This window comes from Rhinoderma darwinii, chromosome 7 (assembly GCF_050947455.1).
Source record: "Rhinoderma darwinii isolate aRhiDar2 chromosome 7, aRhiDar2.hap1, whole genome shotgun sequence".
NCBI lineage: Eukaryota > Metazoa > Chordata > Amphibia > Anura > Rhinodermatidae > Rhinoderma > Rhinoderma darwinii.
The window spans coordinates 108,538,680-108,561,082 of record NC_134693.1 but is presented as its reverse complement, the minus strand read 5'-3'; the positions used below and the strand labels follow the sequence as shown (position 1 = coordinate 108,561,082).

The 22,403-nt window shown below is 41.1% G+C and overlaps 1 protein-coding gene across 1 annotated transcript in view; it reads right to left on the bottom strand.

Moving 5' to 3' along the window:
* LOC142658084 (inter-alpha-trypsin inhibitor heavy chain H3-like) overlaps positions 1–21,766 on the bottom strand; it is a 58,894-nt gene extending 37,128 nt beyond the window's left edge. The window contains 10 exon segments of the mRNA XM_075833804.1: positions 2,279–2,404; positions 3,828–3,996; positions 4,078–4,191; positions 4,552–4,677; positions 11,004–11,114; positions 11,975–12,140; positions 17,639–17,743; positions 18,192–18,358; positions 20,876–20,893; positions 21,674–21,766. Of these exon segments, the coding sequence (XP_075689919.1) occupies positions 2,279–2,404; positions 3,828–3,996; positions 4,078–4,191; positions 4,552–4,677; positions 11,004–11,114; positions 11,975–12,140; positions 17,639–17,743; positions 18,192–18,358; positions 20,876–20,893; positions 21,674–21,766 (1,195 nt within the window).
* Positions 21,767–22,403: the final 637 nt, after the last annotated feature.

Here is a 22,403-nt window from a genome sequence, read left to right as displayed (position 1 = left end):
CAGAAGGGACGGAGCACCATTTGGATTTTGCAGCTCATTTTGCTGAATTGGTTTCTGGGGGCCATGTCACATTTGCAGAGTCCCTGAAGTACCAGTACAGTAGAAATTCCCCAGGTGTGATCCCAATTTGGAGACTATACCCTTGAAAGAATTAAATTAGAGGTGTAGTGAGCATTTTGAGCCCTCAGGTGTTTTATAGATTTTATTAGAATTGGTCCATGAAAATGAAAAAAATATTTTTTTCCAATAACCTGTAGATTTAGCTCATAATTTTTCATTTCCACAAGGAATACAGGAGAAAGGACACCCCAAAATGTGTTACACAATTTCTCCTGAGTAGGAAAATACCCCATATGTGGTTGTAAACGGCTATTTGGACATATGGCAAGGGTCTAAACGGAAACAGTGCAATTTCGTTTTTGGAGTGGAGATTTTACAAAATTTGTTTTTGACGCCATGTTGCATTGCGCTGAGGTACCAGTACAGTGAAAACTCCCGAGAAGTGACCCCATTTAGGAAACTACACCCCTCAAGGAATTCATCTAGAAGTGTAGTGAGCATTTTAACCCCCAAAGGTTTTGCAGAAATTAGTACACAGTAGATGTTGCAGATTGAAAATTGCCATTTTCCACATATATGCTATTTCAGTGCCCAATGTGTTGTGCCCAGCTTGTACCACTGGAGACACACGCCCCATAAATTCTTAAGCAGTTCTCCAGAGTACAGTAATACCCCATATGTGGTCATAAACTGCTGTTTGGGCACACTGCCAGGCCCAGAAGGAGCGCCATTTGGCTTTTGGAGCGCAGATTTTGCTTGGTAGTAGTTTTGTTTAGTGTTTTACTGGTGTTTCAGTTTAAAATGTGGGAAAAGATTCAGAAGTGTCAGGATTCTGAATACACATGACGTCCAGGCTGGAGGTCATTTGTATTCATTATCAGGACACTTGTGTATGTGGCTGCACATCGTTCTAGTAAGAACACTATGTGCTGTGTAAATGAACGGAGAGGAGTGCATGATGCTGATTGGTCACTGATTGGTCAGCATCATACACTTCTATTCACAACGCCCAGTTAGTAAAACAAGTAAACACGCCCAGTTAAAAACACAATACACGCCCAGTTGGACATACGAAAAAAAACACGCCCAGTTGCTCATGTGCATATATATAAAATAGCTCATAACTTGGCCAAAAATGAACGTTTTTCAAAAAAAAAAAAAAGTTACTGTTCTCTACATTGCAGCGCCGATCACATGCAATAGGAGATAGGGATTTGAGAATCTGGTGACAGAGCCTCTTTAAATGCCGCCGTCGCTATTGACAGCTGCATTTAAGGGGTTAAACTACAGCGATCAGAGAGGACAGTGATCGCTGTTGTTGGAGTGGGATGTCGGCTGTATATTACAGCCGACGCCCGATGAAGATGGAGCGAGCACAGCTCCTGTGCCCGCTTCATCCTCAGGGCGTTACTATGCGCCCATTTTCGGGAAGGGGTTAATAAAAATAGTGGTTTGTTTTTTTTACACAGCTTTCTCTGATCTCCTCATGGATCTCACAGAAATGAGGAGATCAGAGAAAGTGACAGGAGCTCTCTCCTGTAGACGACGTCTTCAGAGACTGAGCAATCACAGCAATCGCCGGCATTGGGGACTGCTAATTGGTCCCCAGGCCGGTAACAGAGACGGTTAGCTGTCAATGACAGCTGCCGCCGCTGTTATATCACTATGTGATTTCACATAGTGACAGTTTATTCCTTCTCCGCAATAGTACGGCGAAGGTCCGCTACAATGAGGGGCCTGCGACGTACTATTGCGGAGAAGGTACGCAAGGGGTTAAGGCACTTTTACACGGGCCAATCATTGGGCAAACGAGCGTACATATGAACGGTCATTCCCGATCATTGACCTGTGTAAACAGAGCAATGATCAGCCGATCGTTCATCAGCTGATCGTATCGTTTAGGCAGCAATAACTATTATTGTTGTTGGCAGCACATTTCCCTGTGTAAACAGGAAGATGTGTTTCCGATATGATGGAAATGCATGGGAACAAACGATCGTAGTAACGATCGCTCGTCCTCAAACATTATCAAGCATTGCTCCTTGTGAAAGGAGCAAACGAGCCTCGATCAACGAGCTGTCTTGTTGATCGGCACTCACTAACACGGCCAATATCGGACCATGCAAAAGGACCCTTACTCCTTTGGATTTCAGTGGAGACGTGGTTGAGTATTTATGAATGCTTTTAGCACTTTAGCAATAAAATACATCTACAGTACCTCTGTTAGCTTCGCCATCTGTCAACAATACGATTAAAGACACACTTCTCTCTGGAACCTCTTTTAGGTTATGTGCTTTGTTCAGTAGCTCCACTGCCTTCAGGAGAGGATCATTAATGTTTGTTGCTGGAACAAAATTAGATGCTTGTAGTTATTCATTTATTATGTTGCATGAGTTTAATGTCTAGTATTCCTTAATTCATACCCTTCTGTTCCTTATGCTGTACTGCCTCAATTCTGCTAATCAGGGGCATAGCTATAGTGGGTGCAGAGGTAGTGATTGCAACAAGACCCTGGTGACTTATGGGTCCAAAGTACCCTCTGTCACATCAGACACACTAGTATTATAAATGCCATATTGCAAGTTAAGGGGTTCGGTTACAATTTTACATTGGGGCCCAGGACATTTAGGTTTTGCCTCTGCTGTAATCAGTGTATAATAGCGTTTTTCTCAAGTATTCACCAATACTGCCTTGTTAAAACAAGAATATAGTAGACAAGAAATAATGACCCCCCCCATCAAACATCTATCTCAGTCCCCAAAGTGCTGATAAAAAGTAACCCCATACGTTTCTTCCCTCCTCATCCTTAGTGTCTTGTTTCTCCATGCTGCTCGCTGTTAACACCTCACTGCTCTGGCTCATAGAGAGGTGTCCTAAACTGGGGACCCCGTCTATTACATCCAACATCTATTTTCTTCCTTATTGCTCCTCATATTTCTCTTATATCTTTGATTATTAAAGGGGCTCTGTCACCACATTATAAGTGGTCTATATTGTACATGATGTGATCGGCGCTGTAATGTAGATTACAGCAGTGTTTTTTATTTACAAAAACTATCATTTTTGACAGAGTTATGACCTATTTTAGCTTTATGCTAATGAGTTTCTTAATAGACAACTGGGCATGTTTTACTATATGGCCAAGTGGGCGTTGTGGAGAGAAGTGTATGACGCTGACCAATCAGTGACCAATCAGCGTCATACACTTCTCTCCATTAATTTACACAGCACATAGCGATATAGCTATATGGCTATGTGCAGCCACATAAACACACTATAATGTTACTGCAGTGTCCTGACAATGAATATACATTACCTCCAGCCGGGATCGTTTTTCTAAATAAAAAACACTGCTGTAATCTACATTACAGCGCCGATCACATCATGTACAAGATAGGCCACTTATAATGTGGTGACAGAGCCCCTTTAAGCTATGGTCTTCACGTTGTAATGCTAGTTGTTTCATTGTTTATGCATTAGCTTTTTGCTTTGCTTTCCAGACTTCCAGAACCTAATGCCATAAAAATATGTTCTCTGATTGCAAGTTTTTACATAAGTCTCAGTCTTTTCATCCTACGACCAAGCATCAAAAACGTCTAAAGCATATACTAATGGATTGTAAAGATTCTCACCAGCATTGGGACACCACTTTTTCATCCCCCTCATTTTATCAATGTTGCTGCTTTAATGTTAATTCTTAACACATTTTTAAGATGCCATCATTGTATATGATTTTTTGTGCTCATAGCGCAAAATAGGTAACTTACCACCATGCGGCAAAATAGATCCAACATATTTCCGGGCTGCAGACAAATTCTTTGGAGTTGCTTTCACTAATGTATCCCTCCATACTTCAATCCAGGAGTCAAACAATATGAAGTTAAAATAGTCATGCTCTGCTGTGTCGTCCAAGATTTGCAGAAGGGCTTGTCTTGTCTATATGTTGTTAAAAGTTATAATCAGTATGTTATAATTAGTATAAATATCTACACAAGCTAGTCATATCTTGTAACTTACCTGCTCAATTTTTTGACCATGCATTGAGCTGCTTCGGTCTATTACATAAATTACATTTTTGGGTACACCATCCAATTTGGGTGCAAAGAAGTGCACAAAGTATCCATTGACAATCTAAAAGACATGAATAATCACACATAAAGCATACATAAAAAAAATGAGAAGCATAGCCATTGCACGTACTGTACGTAGGGTTGCACTGATATTGGGACCAGTTTAAAGTGAACCTCTGGTTTGGAGGTACACAGGGTACAATATTAGTACAATAGAAGCAATTGCATCATTTTATTAGCTTACGCTGCCTGGTGCAAGCAGGACCTAGTGTGAACTAGTAAAAGGAATCAGTGGAAAATCAATGCAGAAGTCTATAAATTGCCTAAAATAATGTGAAATCGGCACAGTGAGTATATTCATATATTTGTATTAATTTATTTGCAAACAGAATTGGAAGTACGTTCATATCTTACACCTCACCTGTATATTTCCAGGGGATTCTCTGTTAACGTCATAGGTCACAATAAAATCTCCATCCAGTAAAGTGGTATCACAGTCAGCACATGAACGTTGCTGATCTAACAAAGGCTTAAAAAGGACATGGCCCTGGTGATAGAAAGAAAAAAAGAAAAGAAAGGTGGTCCATTAAAGAAACAATGGGATTTTAAAGCACAGGTATACATCATGATGGTAGAATCTGCTTCACTTAGGATCACCAAGCAAGGTAAACAACACTGTACGTTTTTTGGCACGTTTTTGACACGGAAATCACGTCGGAAGATCCTTAAAAACCGCTCACGGGAAAAAAAAGCGACATGCGCTGTCTTCAGGCGTTTACGTCTCTGACCTCAATGAGATGCAGAGAAAGCATTTTTTCACTGTGGTTTTCGGCCGCGGCCATTGAACGCCGCGGGTAAAATACGCAGCGAGAGATGCGGCAAACGACATGCAGGCATGTCAAAATCAGCTTTTTCTGCCTGCAAAAAAACTCTGTGTGAACAGGGCCGAATTCTCTGTAAAAACATAAACCTGACCAAAGTAACAGAGCAATGGACATACTGTTACTTTCCAATATATTAGCTGCTATAATGCAGTCTTTGGAAAAGTCCTTTAAGAATATAAAAGCGCAATAGAAAAATAGATTTCATTTTACCACAGCAGTTTAATTAAAGGAAAACTGAGCTCTGATTGGTTGCTATGGGCAGGACAACCATCTGTAAACAGACAGCAATGTAATACGAGTACATACACAGTGAATCATCTGTTCAATAATAACAATACATACACCATTATTCCTATTCAGTTAGCCTATGCATGGTGTGTGTGTGTTTGTGTGTGTGTGGTAAATGCACTGCAGACAACATTAGGCCTTATTCACACGTGTTATACATCCGTGATCCGTGGTCGCATGGACCTATGTTAGTGAATAGGGTCGTTCAGACTTTCAGTGATTTTTACGCAGCGTATGTGCACTACGTAAAACTCACAACATGTCCTATACTTGCCCGTGTTTCGCGCAGCACGCACCCATTGTAGTCAATGGGTGCGTGCAAATCACGCTCGGCACACGGAAGCACTTCTGGGTACCGCGCGTGATTCGCGCAATAGTAGTAAAAACAATGAATGAAAACAGAAAAGCACCTCGTGCTTTTCTGTTTGTAAACATAAAAACAGAGTGTCATAATGATGCCGGCTGTGCGAAAATCATGCAGCCACGCACCATATGCTGATGACACACGGACCTTTTGCGGGCCCAAAACGGACACGTCCGTGTGAATAAGGCCTTACTTTACTTCTATAATCAATGACATGTTCAAAAAGGCAGTTAACGGCAGAAGAACAAGCTGGTTCTAAACGCCGCAAAGCCAATTATGACAGAACAAGGCGATAACAACAAACTGCAGATGAAAGAAATGCTGAGCTTTAGCGTTTGCGTGATCATCATAATAGTTAAGGCTGCACATCAGCGTTGGTTTCCGTTCATGGTTTCCGTTGCATCTTTCTGTCGGAGGACCCCATGAACAGAAGCCAAAAAACGAAAACCAAAGCTTCCGTTTGCAACACCATTGATTTCAATGGTAATGGTTCAGTTTCAAATGGTTTCCATTTGTCTTCGTTCCGTAGAGTTTCCGTTTTTATTGGAACAATAGCTTAGTCGACTTACAGAGCAGAGACCATTTGCAACAGAAGCATTACCATTGAAATAAATAGAAATGCAAAAGGAAGCTATGGTTTCAGCTTGCCTTTCCGTTCATGGGTTCAGCTGAAGGAGAGCTGCAACGGAACCCAACGCTGATGTGAACAGGCCCTTATAATTAGTAAATTTGCCCCTGTAACTCTGAAGCCATTTTGCCTTGTGCAGATTGTAAATAGTAAATTCTCTATTAGCAACTTAAAACACAGGTTTGCGTTTAGAATAAGCATATATAATGTTAACTTAACCCCTTCCTGACATCTGCCATATATATACGGCGCACATTGGGTGGGGGAGTATGGAGCGGGCTCGCGGGCTGAGCCTGCTCCATAAAATGAGCGTGTCGGCTGTGTTACAGCTGAAACTTCCGGATCCTGCTCGTTTAACCCGTTAAATACCGCGGTCAATAGCAACCGCAGCATTTAAATGACTAAAAACAGGGGGCGACCCACTATAACGTTCCTATGGGCCCTCCCACTGCACGATCGTGGGGTGCCGTTGGTTGGCATGGCAGCCTGGGGGCCAGATAAAGCCCCCCAGGTCCGCCATCTTTGTACTCCTATGAAGTTTCACGATTCTGAAATACAGTCTGTCAGTATCACCATATACTGCAATCCAATAGTATTGCCGTTTATCATGCAAGCAATCCAGCGATTGCTCGTTCAAATCCCCTAGGACGACAAGTAAACAAAGTAAAAAATATAATAAAGTTTGTTTTTTTAATAAAAAATATTTTTTTTTAAATTAAATGCTAAAAAAAAAAAACAGTTTCCCATTTTCCCTCAATCACAATTTTAAAAAATAAAAAATTAACATAACTGGTATTGATGCGTCCTTAAAAGTCTGAACTATCACAATATATCATTTAGTCCGCAAATTAGTAAACGCCATAAAAAATAACTAAATTAAAATCATGTACCCCAAAATTATACAAATAGAAACTACAGCTCGCCCCGCAAAAAATAAGCCCTCATATCGCTAAATCAACGGAAAAAGAAAAAGTTATGGCTCTCAGAAAATTTTATTTTTAACAATCAGTTTTTTCCTTGTAAAAGTAGTAAAACATAAAAAAACGCTATAAATTTGGTATCACTGTAATCGTATTGATCCGCAGAATAAAGTTAACATGCCGTTTTTACCGCATGGTGAATGCCGAAAAACAAAACCGCCCAATAGATTGAGGAATCGCAGTTTTTTTCCTATTCTACTCCCTATTCTTTCCCACTACATTATATGGTACAATAAATAGTACTGTGAAAATCTACAACTGGTCCAACAAAAAACAAGCCCTCATACGGAAATATTGATGGAAAAATAAAAAAGTTACAGCTTTTGGAAGGTCGGGAGCAGGGGCGTAGCTAAAGGCTCATGGGCCCGGGTGCAAGAATTCAGCTTGGGCCCCCCTACCACTCCCCAACACCACCATCATCATTATCATCAGACCCCTGTGCGTGCCTATGCCCAGACGCTTTGCCCAACAGCCCCCATAGTATAATGCCCCCACACAGTATAATGCTCCCATCGCTGCCCCCACACAGTATAATGCCCCATAACGTATAATGCCCCCCCATAAAAGCCCCATACGGTATAATGCTCCCCATATCAGCCCCCATACAGTATAATTCCCCCATATCAGCCCCCATTCAGTATAATGCCCCCCATCTTATCAGCCCCCATGCCATATCTGCCCCCATGCAGTATAATGCCCCCCACACAATATCAGCCCCCCCATACAGTATAATGCCCCCATATGTGCATAATAAAAAAAATAGCATAATTACTTAGCTATCCCCGTTCCCACGCCGGGTGCAGGATCCTTCGCCTCCTCCGGTCTGTGCTATGAGTGACTCAGCGCAGACAGGCGCGATGATGTCGCTACATCCCGCCTGCCTGCGTCGAGCCGCTCAGGGCACAGTGAATGCTTGACCTGCCTAGGTAGAGTCGTGTGTTAACCTTAAACCATACTATCCCCCACCCCCATTTAGTAACGACACATGACACCGAGGTTGGATGTGAAATGGCCACAGCAGCCGTTTATTAATTTCACAGTTTTATAAAAACAATTTAAATCCGAAACATTCGGATAACTAGTTAGGAATCCACCAGAGAATTCCTCCTAATAATTCACATGACCCAACATGGGTCAGAATCATAAATAACCATTAAACGTTAACATTAACCCGAGCAGAGGAAGTCCTTGAAGCCCCTTCAGATGTTCCTTTCAAGAACACACCGAATTAGCCATCTGCAAACCACTAATTACCTCCAGCCGTAAACCAGCTCGGAAGCACCGTTCACCTCCGCAGATGGCTCCACCCACTAGAAGTCCACTTCAAGGGGATAACACCCGTTGAAGCCCTCAAGTGATATACCGACCACTAGAAGTCCACTTCAAAGGGATAACACCCGATGAAGCCTTCAAGTGACATACCTTCTACCAGAAGACCACTTCAAAGGGATAACACCCGATGAAGTCTTCAACCATGTACCTTTTTTGGGGGACGCATACCCCCGATGCGACCCCCCCACCATTTTGTACTGACTGGCCTCAAGGACTCCCCCCGCCAGCTGCCATGACAACAGAACCTACTCCGGAAAAAAGAAAAACATGTTAAATAAACACACAAAATAAAACACAACGCTCATATACGGACGTACAGAAGACCTAAGGAGTAACAAAACAAGGGTGGGAGGGTGGGAGCTTTGCTTCTTGTGTACTACTCCTCCCGCTGCTTCCGGCTCAATGCCGAGAAACAGCGGGAAGCGCAGCAACGGCCCCCCCGTCCCCCCTAGCTCCTCCCCGTCCCTCCTTCAGCTTCTTCACCTTTCCCTCACCTCTTAACATTAACCCTTTCCCTACCAGGACGGTCATGTCGGCTTCCCTCAAGCCTGCAGCTGCGTCCAGCCTCTTCTGGATCAAGGAGATGTCAGCTCCTTGCTCCAGGATTGAATGGAACCGGGACCTCGGTGAGTGACTCGCGACCCCCGGAGGTCTTCACACGAACCCCCAGGGGGACGCGACCCACAGTGTAGGGATGTCACGATACCAAAATTTGAACTTCGATACCGATACTTCGTTTACAGTAATAAAAAAAAAAAGTTCTTTCGTTTTCTAATGTGAGGCACGAAGTGTGATGATGAATTTTGAATGCGCCTCACGTTAATAGTAATTAATCCCGTCATGTTTCTCAGTCATAATGGGTTAATGTGTGAGGTACATGATGGGGTTAATTACTATTAATGTGAGGCACATGGAGGTTAAATTCATCACACCTCGTGCCTCACAATAAGTGATAGAAAGCAGTTTATTTTATTTTTTTACAGAGTACACATCACAAATAATGCAAAAAATATAGTTGTGCAGGTTATTACGGCCGCGCCAATACCGAATATGTGTATATTTTATGTATTGAGACCTATTTTAACGTTTATTGTAAAAAAGATGAATGTGTGTTTTTTTTATTTAACATACTTTGTTTTTACTTTATTTTTAAACTTTAATATACTGGCATATATCAGATATATGCCAGTACATTACCCTGTGGACAGATAGCACACAGGCAGTTGTTAGGACATACCTCAGTATGCCCTAACAGGAAATATGGTAAGACAGCCCTGGGGTCCTTCAATAGACCCCAGGGGTGTCTGCCCATATATGGTATGGCCCTCGATCGCGTCACAGGAATTCCCTGTGACACGATCCAGGGGCATCCCCCTCTTCTCATTTTCCCCTGAATGCTGCAGTCGGCTTTGATTGCAGAATTCAGGAGAATAGCGGCGGAGATGAGAGGTTCCTCTGATCTCCGCCGTTATAGAGCGGGGCTGCGGCTGTGTAATACAGTCATTGCCCCGCTCCTGACAGTAAGTGCGTGCGCGGTCAGCATGAGGAGATGCTGCCGGCGCTGCACTAATGAGCGGTGGTTCAGGCACTGAAGACAGAACATGGGGGTGCCATGTTCTGTCTTCAGTGCCGCAGATCATTAGTGCAGCGCCGGCCGCATCACATCATGCTGACGGCGCGCACATGTCAGGACTCAGGAGCGGGGCAATGGCTGTATTACACAGCTGCCGCCCCACTCTCATAGTCATGTGTACTATACTGTATTGTGTTGTATTGTGAAGTTTGCGGTGGAGAGAGGAGGGGGGGCTGTGATTTAACGCCTCCACCGCAAACAGCACAATACATTACAAGGCATCACAACACAACACATTACATCACAATACATTACAACACAACACAGACTGCAGCTCACCTGGAGTCCTCGGCACCCACTCTTCCACTCCACTGTCAGGAAGACGTGTCACGTGACAACACGGTCACATGGTACACCAAGTGTACCATGTGACCGTAACCAGGAAGTGCCGGCTTTACGGCACAGAAGATTTTTTTTGGAAGTGTACAGTATGGCAACGGGGGCCCGTGGGCCCCCCAAGCTTAGGGGCCCGGTCGCAAGTGCGACCGCTGCGACCCCTATAGCTACGCCACTGGTCGGGAGAAAAAAATGAGTAAAAATTCTAAAAGTGGTTGCGGCGGGAAGGACTTAAATTAACATAATGTTTATTTTTTATTAGAGCTAAATAGAAAAACACATCAAAATAAAATTCCAATTTATGTGTTAAGTAAAAATAAAGCAATTATTATTATGCTTGTTATTTTTATTCTTCTTCTTCTTCTTATTATTATTATTATTATTATTATTATCATAATCATCAACACTACATACTCTAGAAATGTTACCTTTACGCCTGAGAATTTTTTTTCGATGTTTGGTAGTAGATCATTCGTTATGAAAGATGCTTCCGCATCTAGGAAGCTGATGCCCTGTGGCTCATGGATATCTATTTCGATCTGAAACAGGAGTTTAATGTGAGAGAGAATCTACAAGATGAATCTATACCTGAAATAAAATTTAGATATTACAAAACATAATGCAGACAGAGAAAGTTAAAGGATATGTACACAGAATTTTATTTTTAAATTATTTTTAATAAAACAATGTATTATAGTGTTTAATGCAACATTGTAATTGTTGTTATTAAAAAAACAAAACAACTTTTTGAGATACAGCTGCTTTGTATCCTGGATACATAGAAGCTGTTTCTTGCGCTGAAACCCGAATCCGTCAGTTCAGAGGGACTTACGGTTTGGTGGCAGCGGGTCCTGAGTGTCTCTGACTGTCTCTGAGTGTCTATGTTCATAACTTAGATGTCAGAGACACTCAGGACCCGCTGTAACCGAAGCCGTATCCCCGCTGACCTGACGGATTCAGGTTTCAGCGCAAGATACAGCGTCTATGTATACAGGATACATAGAAGCTGCATCTCATAAAGTTACTTTAAAAAAAAAAAAAAAAAAACAATTACAAAGTTGTATTCAACACTACAATACATTATTAAGAAAAAATCTGAATCTAAATTTATTTTGGGGTCTAGTGTTTGGGGGCATGGCCTATTTAAATGGGCAAGCATATGTTAAAAAGAAATACAGCATTTGGCTAGTTTCTTCTTAAGATGACCAGGAGGTACCTAGTACCTCAGTGCATTCTGTATCTTTTTACAGATACGTACCTACACGTATGATTATGGTTCATGACACATTGAAAGATCACTGCATATAGAGACCCGAATGGACGTAAAATAATAGGAACAGCATATCAGTTTATCATTAGGTGAAAACCAAAACATAAAGAAACATGTGACATATACTACCTGAAAGTGTTTAACAAGTCTTTTGGGCTGAACTTTGATGAACATCTCATATTTCCCAAGCTGGCGTTTCAGCAGTTCCTCATAGACCAATTCAAAAGTAACTTTGCTTTGTGCCGCTACATTCACTGATACAGTAAACTTTTCAGTTTTTCTGCCAGACGAGGCCCTACAAACAGATTTAATAATTTATGAATACATTCAATGACGTGTCAAAAAAACTTATTGGCACAATGGTATTATTGATTTTATCACCAATAAAAAAAAAAAGAGCCTAATTTAAGACAATTTCCTAACAGGATGGGTAGATGATAAGTTGAAAAGGTGTTAAGAATATCAGAATACATGTCTGACTTTTCCACTGAAAAAAATCAATTATCGCCTGAGATTTTTTTTCTATACCGTAATCAATATCTTATCAAGCTTCATAGGATTCTGAACGTCTGGATTATTGTGAATTATTATGAAAGTTCAATAAAAATGTATTGATTCAAAAAAATAAAAAATCTTATCAAGTGATTTTCAAGGGGTTTACTAATGATTTTTAGATTACTCTATGAAGGAAAAAAATGGCTACTATGTTTTAAAATCGATTACAAAAGCTAAAATGTAGCAATTAAATAAAGAAATCGCAAGCTTGACTGAAGCGATTGTGAAGGTCTTTTCAAGCTGTTCAATCCATTTCTGTGGACAACGATTTCTGAGAGAATTTTTTTGTAGTGAGCAATAAAAAGTCTAGATGTAGCCCTATCCTAAGCCTTTAAATACATTAAACTGTGGAAGACCTAATAGAAATAATGTTGGTTAATGGTAAATAACAGCGGCTAAATTAACAAATCGATATGTCGTTAACCCCTTTAGGACACAGCCTGTTTTGGCCTTGTGGACACAGATGATTTTTTCAAATCTGACATGTGTCACTTTATGTGGTAAGAACTCCGGAATGCTTTTACCTATCAAAGCGATTCTGAGATTGTTTTCTCGTGACATATTGTACTTTATGTTAGTGAAAAAATTTGGTCAATAAATTCAATATTTATTTGTGAAAAACTTCAAATTTTAGTAAAAATGTGCACAAATTAGCATTTTTCTAAATTTAAATGTATTTGCTTGTAAAACAGATAGCAATACCACCCAAAATAGTTACTAGTTAACATCCCCCATATGTCTACTTTATGTTTGCATCATTTTTTTTCACGTACTTTTATTTTTCTAGGACGTTACAAGGCTTAGAACTTTAGCAGCAATTTCTCATATTTTCAAGAAAATTTAAATAGGCCATTTTTTCAGGGACCAGTTCAGTTCTGAAGTGGCTTTGAGGGCCTTCTATTTTAGAAAGTCCCCATAAATCATTTTGAAAACTGTACCCCTCGAGGTATTCAAAACCACATTCAGAAAGTATTTTAACCCTTTAGGCCTTTCACAGGAATTAAGGCAAAGTAGAGGTGAAATTTACAAATTTCATTTTTTTTGCCGAAATTCATTTGTAATAAAAAAATATCTGTAACACAGAAGGTTTTACCAGAGAAACGCAACTCACTATTTATTGCCCAGATTCTGCAGATTTTAGAAATATCCAACATGTGGCCCTAGTGTCCTAATGGACTGAAACACCGGCCTCAGAAGCAAAGGAGCACCTAATGTATTTTGGGGCTTCCTTTTTTTAGGAATATATTTTAGGCACCATGTCAGGTTTAAAGAGGTCTTGTGATACCTAAACAGTCGAAACCCCCAAAAAGTAACCCCATTTTGGAAACGACACCCCCAAGGCATTTTTCTAGGGGTATAGTTAGCATTTTGACCCCACGTTTTTTTGGCAGAATTTAGTGGAATTAGTCTGTGAAGATGAAAATCACCTATTTTTCTGTGGAAACATAGAATTTTTTAATTTTTACAAGGAATAAAGGAGAAAAAGCACCCCAACATTTGTAAAGCAATTTCTCCCGATTACGGCAATACCCAATATGTGGTCATAAACTGATGTTTGGACCCACAGCAAGACTCAGGACGGAAGGAGCGCCTTTTGGATTTTGGAGCGCGGATTCTGCTAGATTGGTTTTCAGTGCCATGTTGGGTTTGCAACGCCCCGGAGGGACCAAAACAGTGGAAACCCCCCAAAAGTGACCCTATTTTGGAATCTACACCCCTCAAGGAATTTTTCTAGGGGTATAGCGAGAATTTTGACCCCACAGGATCTTTTTTAGAGCTAAGGTGACCAAAAAACAGCGATTTTGGCGCTTTAAATTCTTTATTTCTTACAGCGTTCACCGTGCGCAATAAATTACGTTTTACTTTATTCTGCCGGTCGGTACGATTACGCCGATACCATATGTGTATAGTTTTTTTTTACGTTTTGCAGCGTTTGCACAATAAAATTACGTTTCTATAAAAGAATTTATTTTCTGAGACACGCTATTCTGAGCCGTAACTTTTTATTTTTTCGTCAAAAAAGCTGTGGGAGGTCTTGTTTTTTCCGGGACGGGTTGTAGTTTTTATTGGTACCATTTTGGGGTAAATGCGACTTTTTGATCACTTTTTATTTTATATCTTGGGAAGGGTAGCGATGCTCACAGTTTTCCGTTTATTTTGCTTGCGGCGTTCACCGTGCGGAAAAATTAACATTATAGTTTCATAGTTTGGGTCGTTACGAACACGGTGATACCAAATATGTGCACTTTTTTTTAACGTTTTCATTTTTTCCCTATAATAAATGACTTATTATAGGAAAACAAAACCTTTTATTTTTACAATTTTATAAAACATTTGTATTAACATTTTTTTACTTTTTACACTTTATTTTTTTGTTTATTAACTTTTTTTTAACTTTTTACACTTTATTTTTTTGACCTGCAGCTCTGATCGCTGCTAGAATACATTACACTACCTAGGTAGTGTAACGTATTCCAACTGTCAGTGTGACGTCACAGTCACTCTGACAGTTAGTCTACGAGGGCCAGCCAGAGGCTGGTCCTCCTAGGCTTCCATACATGGCATTCCCGGAGGCCCGTTGCCTGGCCTCCGGGTGCCATCACAAGCATCAGCAGCCCCCACAATTGCATGGGGACTGCTGATGTGCTACAAACCCCCTACATGCGGAGATCGCAATCGAGCTCCGCATGTAACGGGTTAATTGCCGAAATCAGCGGCGATGAGCCGCTGATCGGCAACACTGGAGTGTCAGCTGTCGGGGACAGCTGATCTCCAAGTTCCCGATGCACACTGTCGCCGACAGTGTGCATCGGGAACGACACAGTGACTTCCTGTCACTCTGACGGGAAGCCTATCAGGACCAGCCGAAGGTTGGTCCTGATGGACTTCCGTCCATGGCAGACACGGAAGCCATTGTTTGGCTTCCGTTTGCCATACTAACTATCGGCAAACCCCGCGATTTCGGACCGGGGTCTGCCGATATGTGAGAAACCCCAAAAATTCGGCGATTGCAACCGATCGCCAAATTTAAGGGGTTAATTCGCCGAAATCAGCGGCAAAGGACCGCATATATGGATAGTGATGTCAGGAGAAGAGCTGCAATCCCAGGCAGAGTGCTAGATGTGGCTCTGCCCGGTACTCCGGCTCTGGGGTTGCCCCTGACATCACTGTCCATATATGGACAGTGATGTCAAGAACTTCCCTAGAGTTCCAGAGCAGAGCCTATACTAGTGCTCTGCTCTGGGATATCGGCTCTGGGGTTGCCCCTGACATCACATTCCAGTCCAGGAGGATCCCCTGACATCACTGTCTATGGAGCGTCAGGCAAAGCTCTGGCTGGGGATTCCACTCCAAGAGGGAGCCCCAATGGAGCAATCTACTGGGTGGCACTGTGGCAGTATATACATAGGGCACTGTGGCATTATCTATAGAAGGCACTGTAACATTATCTACAGAGGGCACTGTGGCAATATCTACAGAGGGCACTGTGGCATTATTTATGGGTGGGTGTGTGGCATTATCTACAGAGGGCACTGTGGCATTAACTACAGAGGGCACTGTGGCATTATCTAGGGGGGTGGCATTATCTACAAAGAGCAATGTGGCATTATCTACAGAGGGCACTGTGGCATTATCTACAGAGGGCACTGTGCCATTATGTATGGGTGGGTATGTGGCAGTATATGCAGAGGGCACTGTGGAATTATCTACAGAGGGCATTGTGGCATTATCTACAGAGGGCACTGTGGCATTATCTTTGGGTGGGTGTGTGGCAGTATCTACAGAGGGCACTGTAGCATTATTTACGGGTGGGTGTGTGGCAGTATCTACAAAGGGCTCTCTGGCACTATCTAAAAAGTGACTGCCCAATCTTGACATTCTTGTGTCTGCCAAACGCTGCCAACTGAGCGCCAGACTGCATTTAGCGACACTTAAACAGGAAAACTGGATTGTTAAAATAAGCACGTGGAGTAAACTCGCAAATTTCCATTAAGGTTAAACAAAGCGATATTATTATAGTAATGTAGTATTGTTATAGTAATGTAGTATCATTCTTATTATTATCATTCTTCTTCTTCTTATTATTATTATTATTATTATAGTAATGTAGTATTGTTATAGTAATGTAGTATTATAGTAATGTAGTATTGTTATAGTAGTTCAAATAACTAATTGATTAACAATTATTTTGTATTGTATCAAATTTGAAAGTAATGTGGGCCGTCAACTTCAAATTTTTTCTATGTGTGGCCCATTTACCTGGCCGAGTTTGGGACCCCTGCTGTATACAGAGCAGCTGCATCTAGCGCTGAGACATGAATCAGTCAGGTCAGAGGGACTGGCGGGTCCTGCGTGTCTCTGATCCACCTGTAATCTATCTCATCTAAGTTATGAACTTGGATGTGATCGGTAAGGCTGGGTTCACACGACCTATTTTCAGACGTAAACGAGGCGTATTATGCCTCGTTTTACGTCTGAAAATAGGCCTACAATACGTCGGCAAACATCTGCCCATTCATTTGAATGGGTTTGCCGACGTACTGTGCAGACGACCTGTCATTTACGCGTCGTCGTTTGGCAGCTGTCAAACGACGACGCGTAAAAATACAGCCTCGTCAAAAGAAGTGCAGGACACTTCTTTCAGACGTAATTTGAGCCGTACTTCATTGAACTCAATGAAGCACAGCTCAAAATTTACGGCTGTCAGAGAAGCCTCGCAAAATGCGAGGAGGAGCAATTACGGCTGAAACGAGGCAGCTGTTTTCTCCTGAAAACAGTCTGTCATTTCAGCCGTAAAAGCCTGCTACCGTGTGCACATACCCTAACAGTTCGATCCTGTGTGTCAGAGACACGCAGGACCCGTTGACACTGAACCCGTCAGTCCCACGGACCTGACAGATACAGGTATCAGATACAGCTGCTCTGTTTACAGGATACAAAGCAGCTGTATCTCAAAAAGTAAAAATAATTTTTAATAAAAATCAATTAAAAAGTTGAACCAAATACACATTTTTATTTAAAAAATAAATAAAAAATAATGTGTTTTCAAAGCTTTACATAGCCTTAAAAAAATACTATTTTTTTATTGTTCATTTTGTGAACATTATTTCAACAATTCTCAGGACTCTCTCATTCCTTGATCAAAATCCTTTTTTTTACTTCAAGCATATAAAAACAATAATTCGCTTACGCATTTCGAGCTGTGCCGTTTTTAGGTTGTGATCCTGTTAAAAGTACCTGACAATTCCAGCCGTCTGTCCTCTTGAGACAGCTGTCTCATATTGTTTCCTGGCAACTTCTTTTTCTTTAATTACCCCAGGATAACTTACTCCATCAATTGTCCTGTAGCATAATGCACCAAAATTTTTTATTGATGGTTAAATTACTCTTTATTCATATTTAGTACTTTATTCAGTTCTATGTAAATTAGAGTATCCATTGAATAATGAGATGCTAAGCAAGTTTTTATACTTTGCGTTTAAATTTCTCAAAGTTTTCAAGATTTCTGTTTGCTGTCAGTGAATGGAAACATTAATTAAAAAGCTGAAAACCTGTCATGATTATGTCCTACAGGCTTAATAGAAGAGACTGGACAAATACACTTAAAGGGGTATTCTCATCATTTATAGCATATCCAGAGGATATACTGTACCATAAATGTCTGCTAGATGCGGGTCCCAATTACTTGATTCAAAACATTTATGTGAATCTTGTATATTTGCATAATCGTTTGCTGATTGACCCATCTTAGCTTATTGAGAGGTAGCTTACAAGATGAGGTAATACTTACAAGCTGAAATTAGTTATAAAAGCTGTTTTTGGTAGATCCACATCAAAGATGGCTTCTTTTGATATGTTGGCGCGATTGATAGCTTTGCTTGTTATGACATTATGGGCAAAGCGAGACGTCACTTTACTGATTATTTCTATACTGTTGACTTCTATACCATTCACGGGCTAAATAACAGAGAAGTTAACAAGTTATTGACAACAGTAGAGTAAGCAGGATAGTATTTTTTGGTCTTTATTCACACGAAGGTGTCCGTTTTGCGCGCGCAAAAGTTCAGTGTGGCATCTGTATATGGTGCGCGGCTGCGTGATTTTCGTGCAGCCGGCATCATTATGGCACTCTGTTTTTATGTTTACAAATATAAAAGCAGGAGGTGCTTTACTTATTTCATTCATTTTTTTTACTACTGTAGCGCGAATCACACGCGTCACCCGGAAGTGCTTCCGTGTGCCGTGCGCGATTTGCACGCACCCATTGACTTCAGTGGGTGCGTGCTGCGCGAAACACGGGCAAGTATAGGACATGTCGTGAGTTTTACGCAGCTGCCTGAAAATCACTGACTGTCTGAATCACTAACATGGGTTCGTGCGACGCGCGTGATTTTCACGCGCGTATCACGGACGTAATACACTTTCGTGTGAATAAGACCTTAATGTGGGTGTGTGCAATGTTTTCAACATATTTATTGTATTTACAATTATTTATGTATATGCAAGGGGCATTACAAGTAACCACAGGGACTCCATACCAAATAACCAGCTTCAGCAGTGAATTCAGAACATGAAAAGCTTATGATTATTTTGGTGTATAGTCTGTGCCCTTTGTTTTTCCCTAATGCAAAGGGATAATACAGTCTTAGTACAGTAATAACGATGTCACAATTTCCAGAGAGAAATTCACATAGTGATGTCACAGTACATGGATAATGCCCACGCTGACGTCACGGTACAGGAATTATGCACACAGTGAAGTAACCCTACAGTGATGACTCACGGAGTGATGCCACAGTCATTGTTTCCTTTAAGCTGTTCACTCTGGAAATTATAGAGTTAAAAATGCTACATCCTGCAGAGATGTAAATCTATTATTGGGCTTGTTGGGCATTTCATAACCTATTACAAGAAGTGATGGAGTAACTGCTCCACCCCCCGGGAGAATAGGGACTGAGAGGGGAGTTGCATACAGAGAATTTTTTTTTAACATGCACACATTGGTATTGCAGCGCAGGAAAAAGGCAAATAATGATGTCACCATGCAGGTATAATGCACACAATGATGTCACAGTACAGGGATAACGCAATGATGTCACAGCATAAATTGACCAAAAATAGCTTTACTTAGTGTCCAAAATGAATTACAATGGTTGGAAATCGCTATTCTACTGCGTAAAATAACTTTAACTTTTTAAAAATTCCATTTACACCTCAGTGATTGAAAACTACACGATGTGCAGAATTATTTTTTTAATGTAAACATGCCTTTTTTTCAAGGTTTTGCTGTATTTTTTTTCTGTTGAAATCAATAGGGAAAAATCTGTAGTAGTGGAAAACCCCTTGTAAAAACTGATTTTTAAGGGCTTATTCAGACGAACGGGATATACGTCCGTGCAACGCACATGATTTTCACGCGCGTCGCACGGACCTATATTAGTCTATGGGGCCGTGCAGACAGTTGCATGATTTTTATGCAGCGTGAGTCCGCTGCGAAAAACTCACGACATGTCCGTTCTTTGAGCGTATTTTGCGCATCACGCACCCATTGAAGTCAATGGGTGCGTGAAAATCACGCATTCCAGACGGAAGCACTTCCGTGGGACGCGCGTGATTCGCGCAACAGCTGTAAAATTATGAATGTAAACAGAAAAGCACGTGGTGCTTTTCTGTTTACAAACATCCAGAGTGTCATAATGATGGCGGCTGCGCGAAAATCACGCAGCCGCGCATCATACGGGGCTAACACACGGAGCTGTTAAGTGCCTTTTGCGCATGCAAAAGTCGCGTTTTTTGCATGCGCAAAACGCACGCGCTCGTGTGAATCCGGCCTTAATGTGGTATCGGCTTCCAATTAAAGCAGTTCTCAGAAAATGTTTTATTTTCGTTTTCGCAGCAAAGTGGATGAGATTTTTTAAATCTCATGCCCACTCTACGGAAATAAACTGAAGAGAAAATGTTAATAACTTGACCTCCGGAGCGGACATCAGAGGAGGGAGGGGGTAAGTACGAACGGCTTTCTTCCACAGCGAATATTCAGTTCGAAGAAACGCACCGCAATTGGTGCGATTTTTTGGACAGAATGTACTGCGGGTTCCAGGTCGGACATGCTGTGAGATTTTTACGCAGCGTATCTGCCCCATGGGAACCCGGCGTAAAAACTACAAAACTGCCATCACTACTAATTCTATACACACATTTGCACATTAGTTTTAAACTTTTTACTAAATGAAATGATACATGATACCCCTTTGGCAATAGGCACCTAGAAACATCCTGTTGCCAATTTATGCATTCATTTTTATACAGGGCAGGAAAGTTGATGGCAGCCATAATGATGGAACAGCGGAATAAAGGGAAAAAAAAAGTGGCATTAGTGGGACATAAGGAAAAGAGGAACGGATTCAATGAGAGCTGTGAGATGACCTGATATGTCCCTTGTAAGTGTTATCGCTTTTCAATTGTTTTGCTTACCTTGCTAGTAGCCCTTTTCTGTTAAAGAACACAAAAAATACAAAAATTAAATTAAAGTCAAGTTCACTTATACAATACATAACACTACATTAAAATGATCTTGATATGCAAGAAACTCATTGTCTTATGTATTTTACAGTACTTTGAGTTTAAGGGTAACTATATTAGTAAACATTTTTTAAATAATTTTTTTTTTTCTTCAATCTAGTAGGTCGACAAACTCCCCCAATAATACTTATCTAGTTGGTGCCAAAATACCCTGTGATTTTTATAGACGACCAAAAAACCTACACTGGAAACTCCCTGCGTACATGAATATGCAGAGAATTATTTCCTGTTCCTCTGTTCCCAGCAGAAAAAAAACCTGCAGCTCCTGGGCTCCAATACAAAATCTGTAACGAGGCCCCAATATTCACATGACTTTGTAGTACTAGTCTCTTAATATGAGAAAGAGCTGCAGCTAGTACTGTGGCTCAACCACATTCACTTAAGTGGGAATGAGCTGCAATACCAGCTACAGCCCATGGCGAAGTGTGGCAGTGTTTTGGGGGCAAAGAGAAGCAGACCTTTTTTCGAAGTCTGGACAACCCCTTTTATTTGGTGGTATAGAAAAATCCTGGTGCTATAGATGCAATGATTATTATGATTACCAAGGTTCCTAATTGGTTATATTAGATTGTTATGTTTCAGCTATCTTTAACAAAAACTTTAGGTTTACAATTTATAACAGTTTATTATACATGTTATTATATATTATGTACTTTTATAGCACCCTTAAAACAGAAAGATTAAACTGACCTGCATGTTTCTTAGTCCTTCAATTAGAAAGTCACTCTTTACAGGCGAAAGTATACAAAATTACAAAGTGTAGACCAGCACAAGACAAACCATGTTGGACAGGAGACTTGTCAAGATGACACAGGGATATTCTAGTTAGGATTGGAAGAAATTATACAAAACAAAATACAGAAATTATAGATAAATCGTGCAGATTACCTACAAAAACTAAGTAATATATGGCTTTTCGGACTGCAGCAAAACATATTGGTTGATAGCCGTAATGTACATCTAAGAAATCAGGTTAATAAATATATTGAACTTTGAAAGTATTGGTCTAAGATCCCATGGAGCCACCAGAGTGCCCACTCTACAGTTCTACATTGCTCCAAAATTTTCTTTAAATGGAGCTTTCTACTGTTGGACCTGTTCTGTTTGCACAGACAACCCATTGATTTGAGTGGGCAGTGTAATGCTTAATTTCCGCTGTGGTGCTGCAGATTAGAGCTGATTACTGTGGGCAGGGCTGGCGTCAGCACCCAGCAAACCCACGCAAGTGCCGGGGCCCACTCCACTTGGGGAGGACCCACTCGGTCGCCGGACGCTTTACGCTGCAGCTGTGGCTCATCCAGGAGCAGAATCTCCTAGAGGGAGCCCCTGTCTAGGAGCGGAACCCCCCAAGAGCATTGCTGATGCTCTCGTCTGAGATTTCGCTCCTAGAAGGAGCCCCTGACGTCCTTGTCCATATATG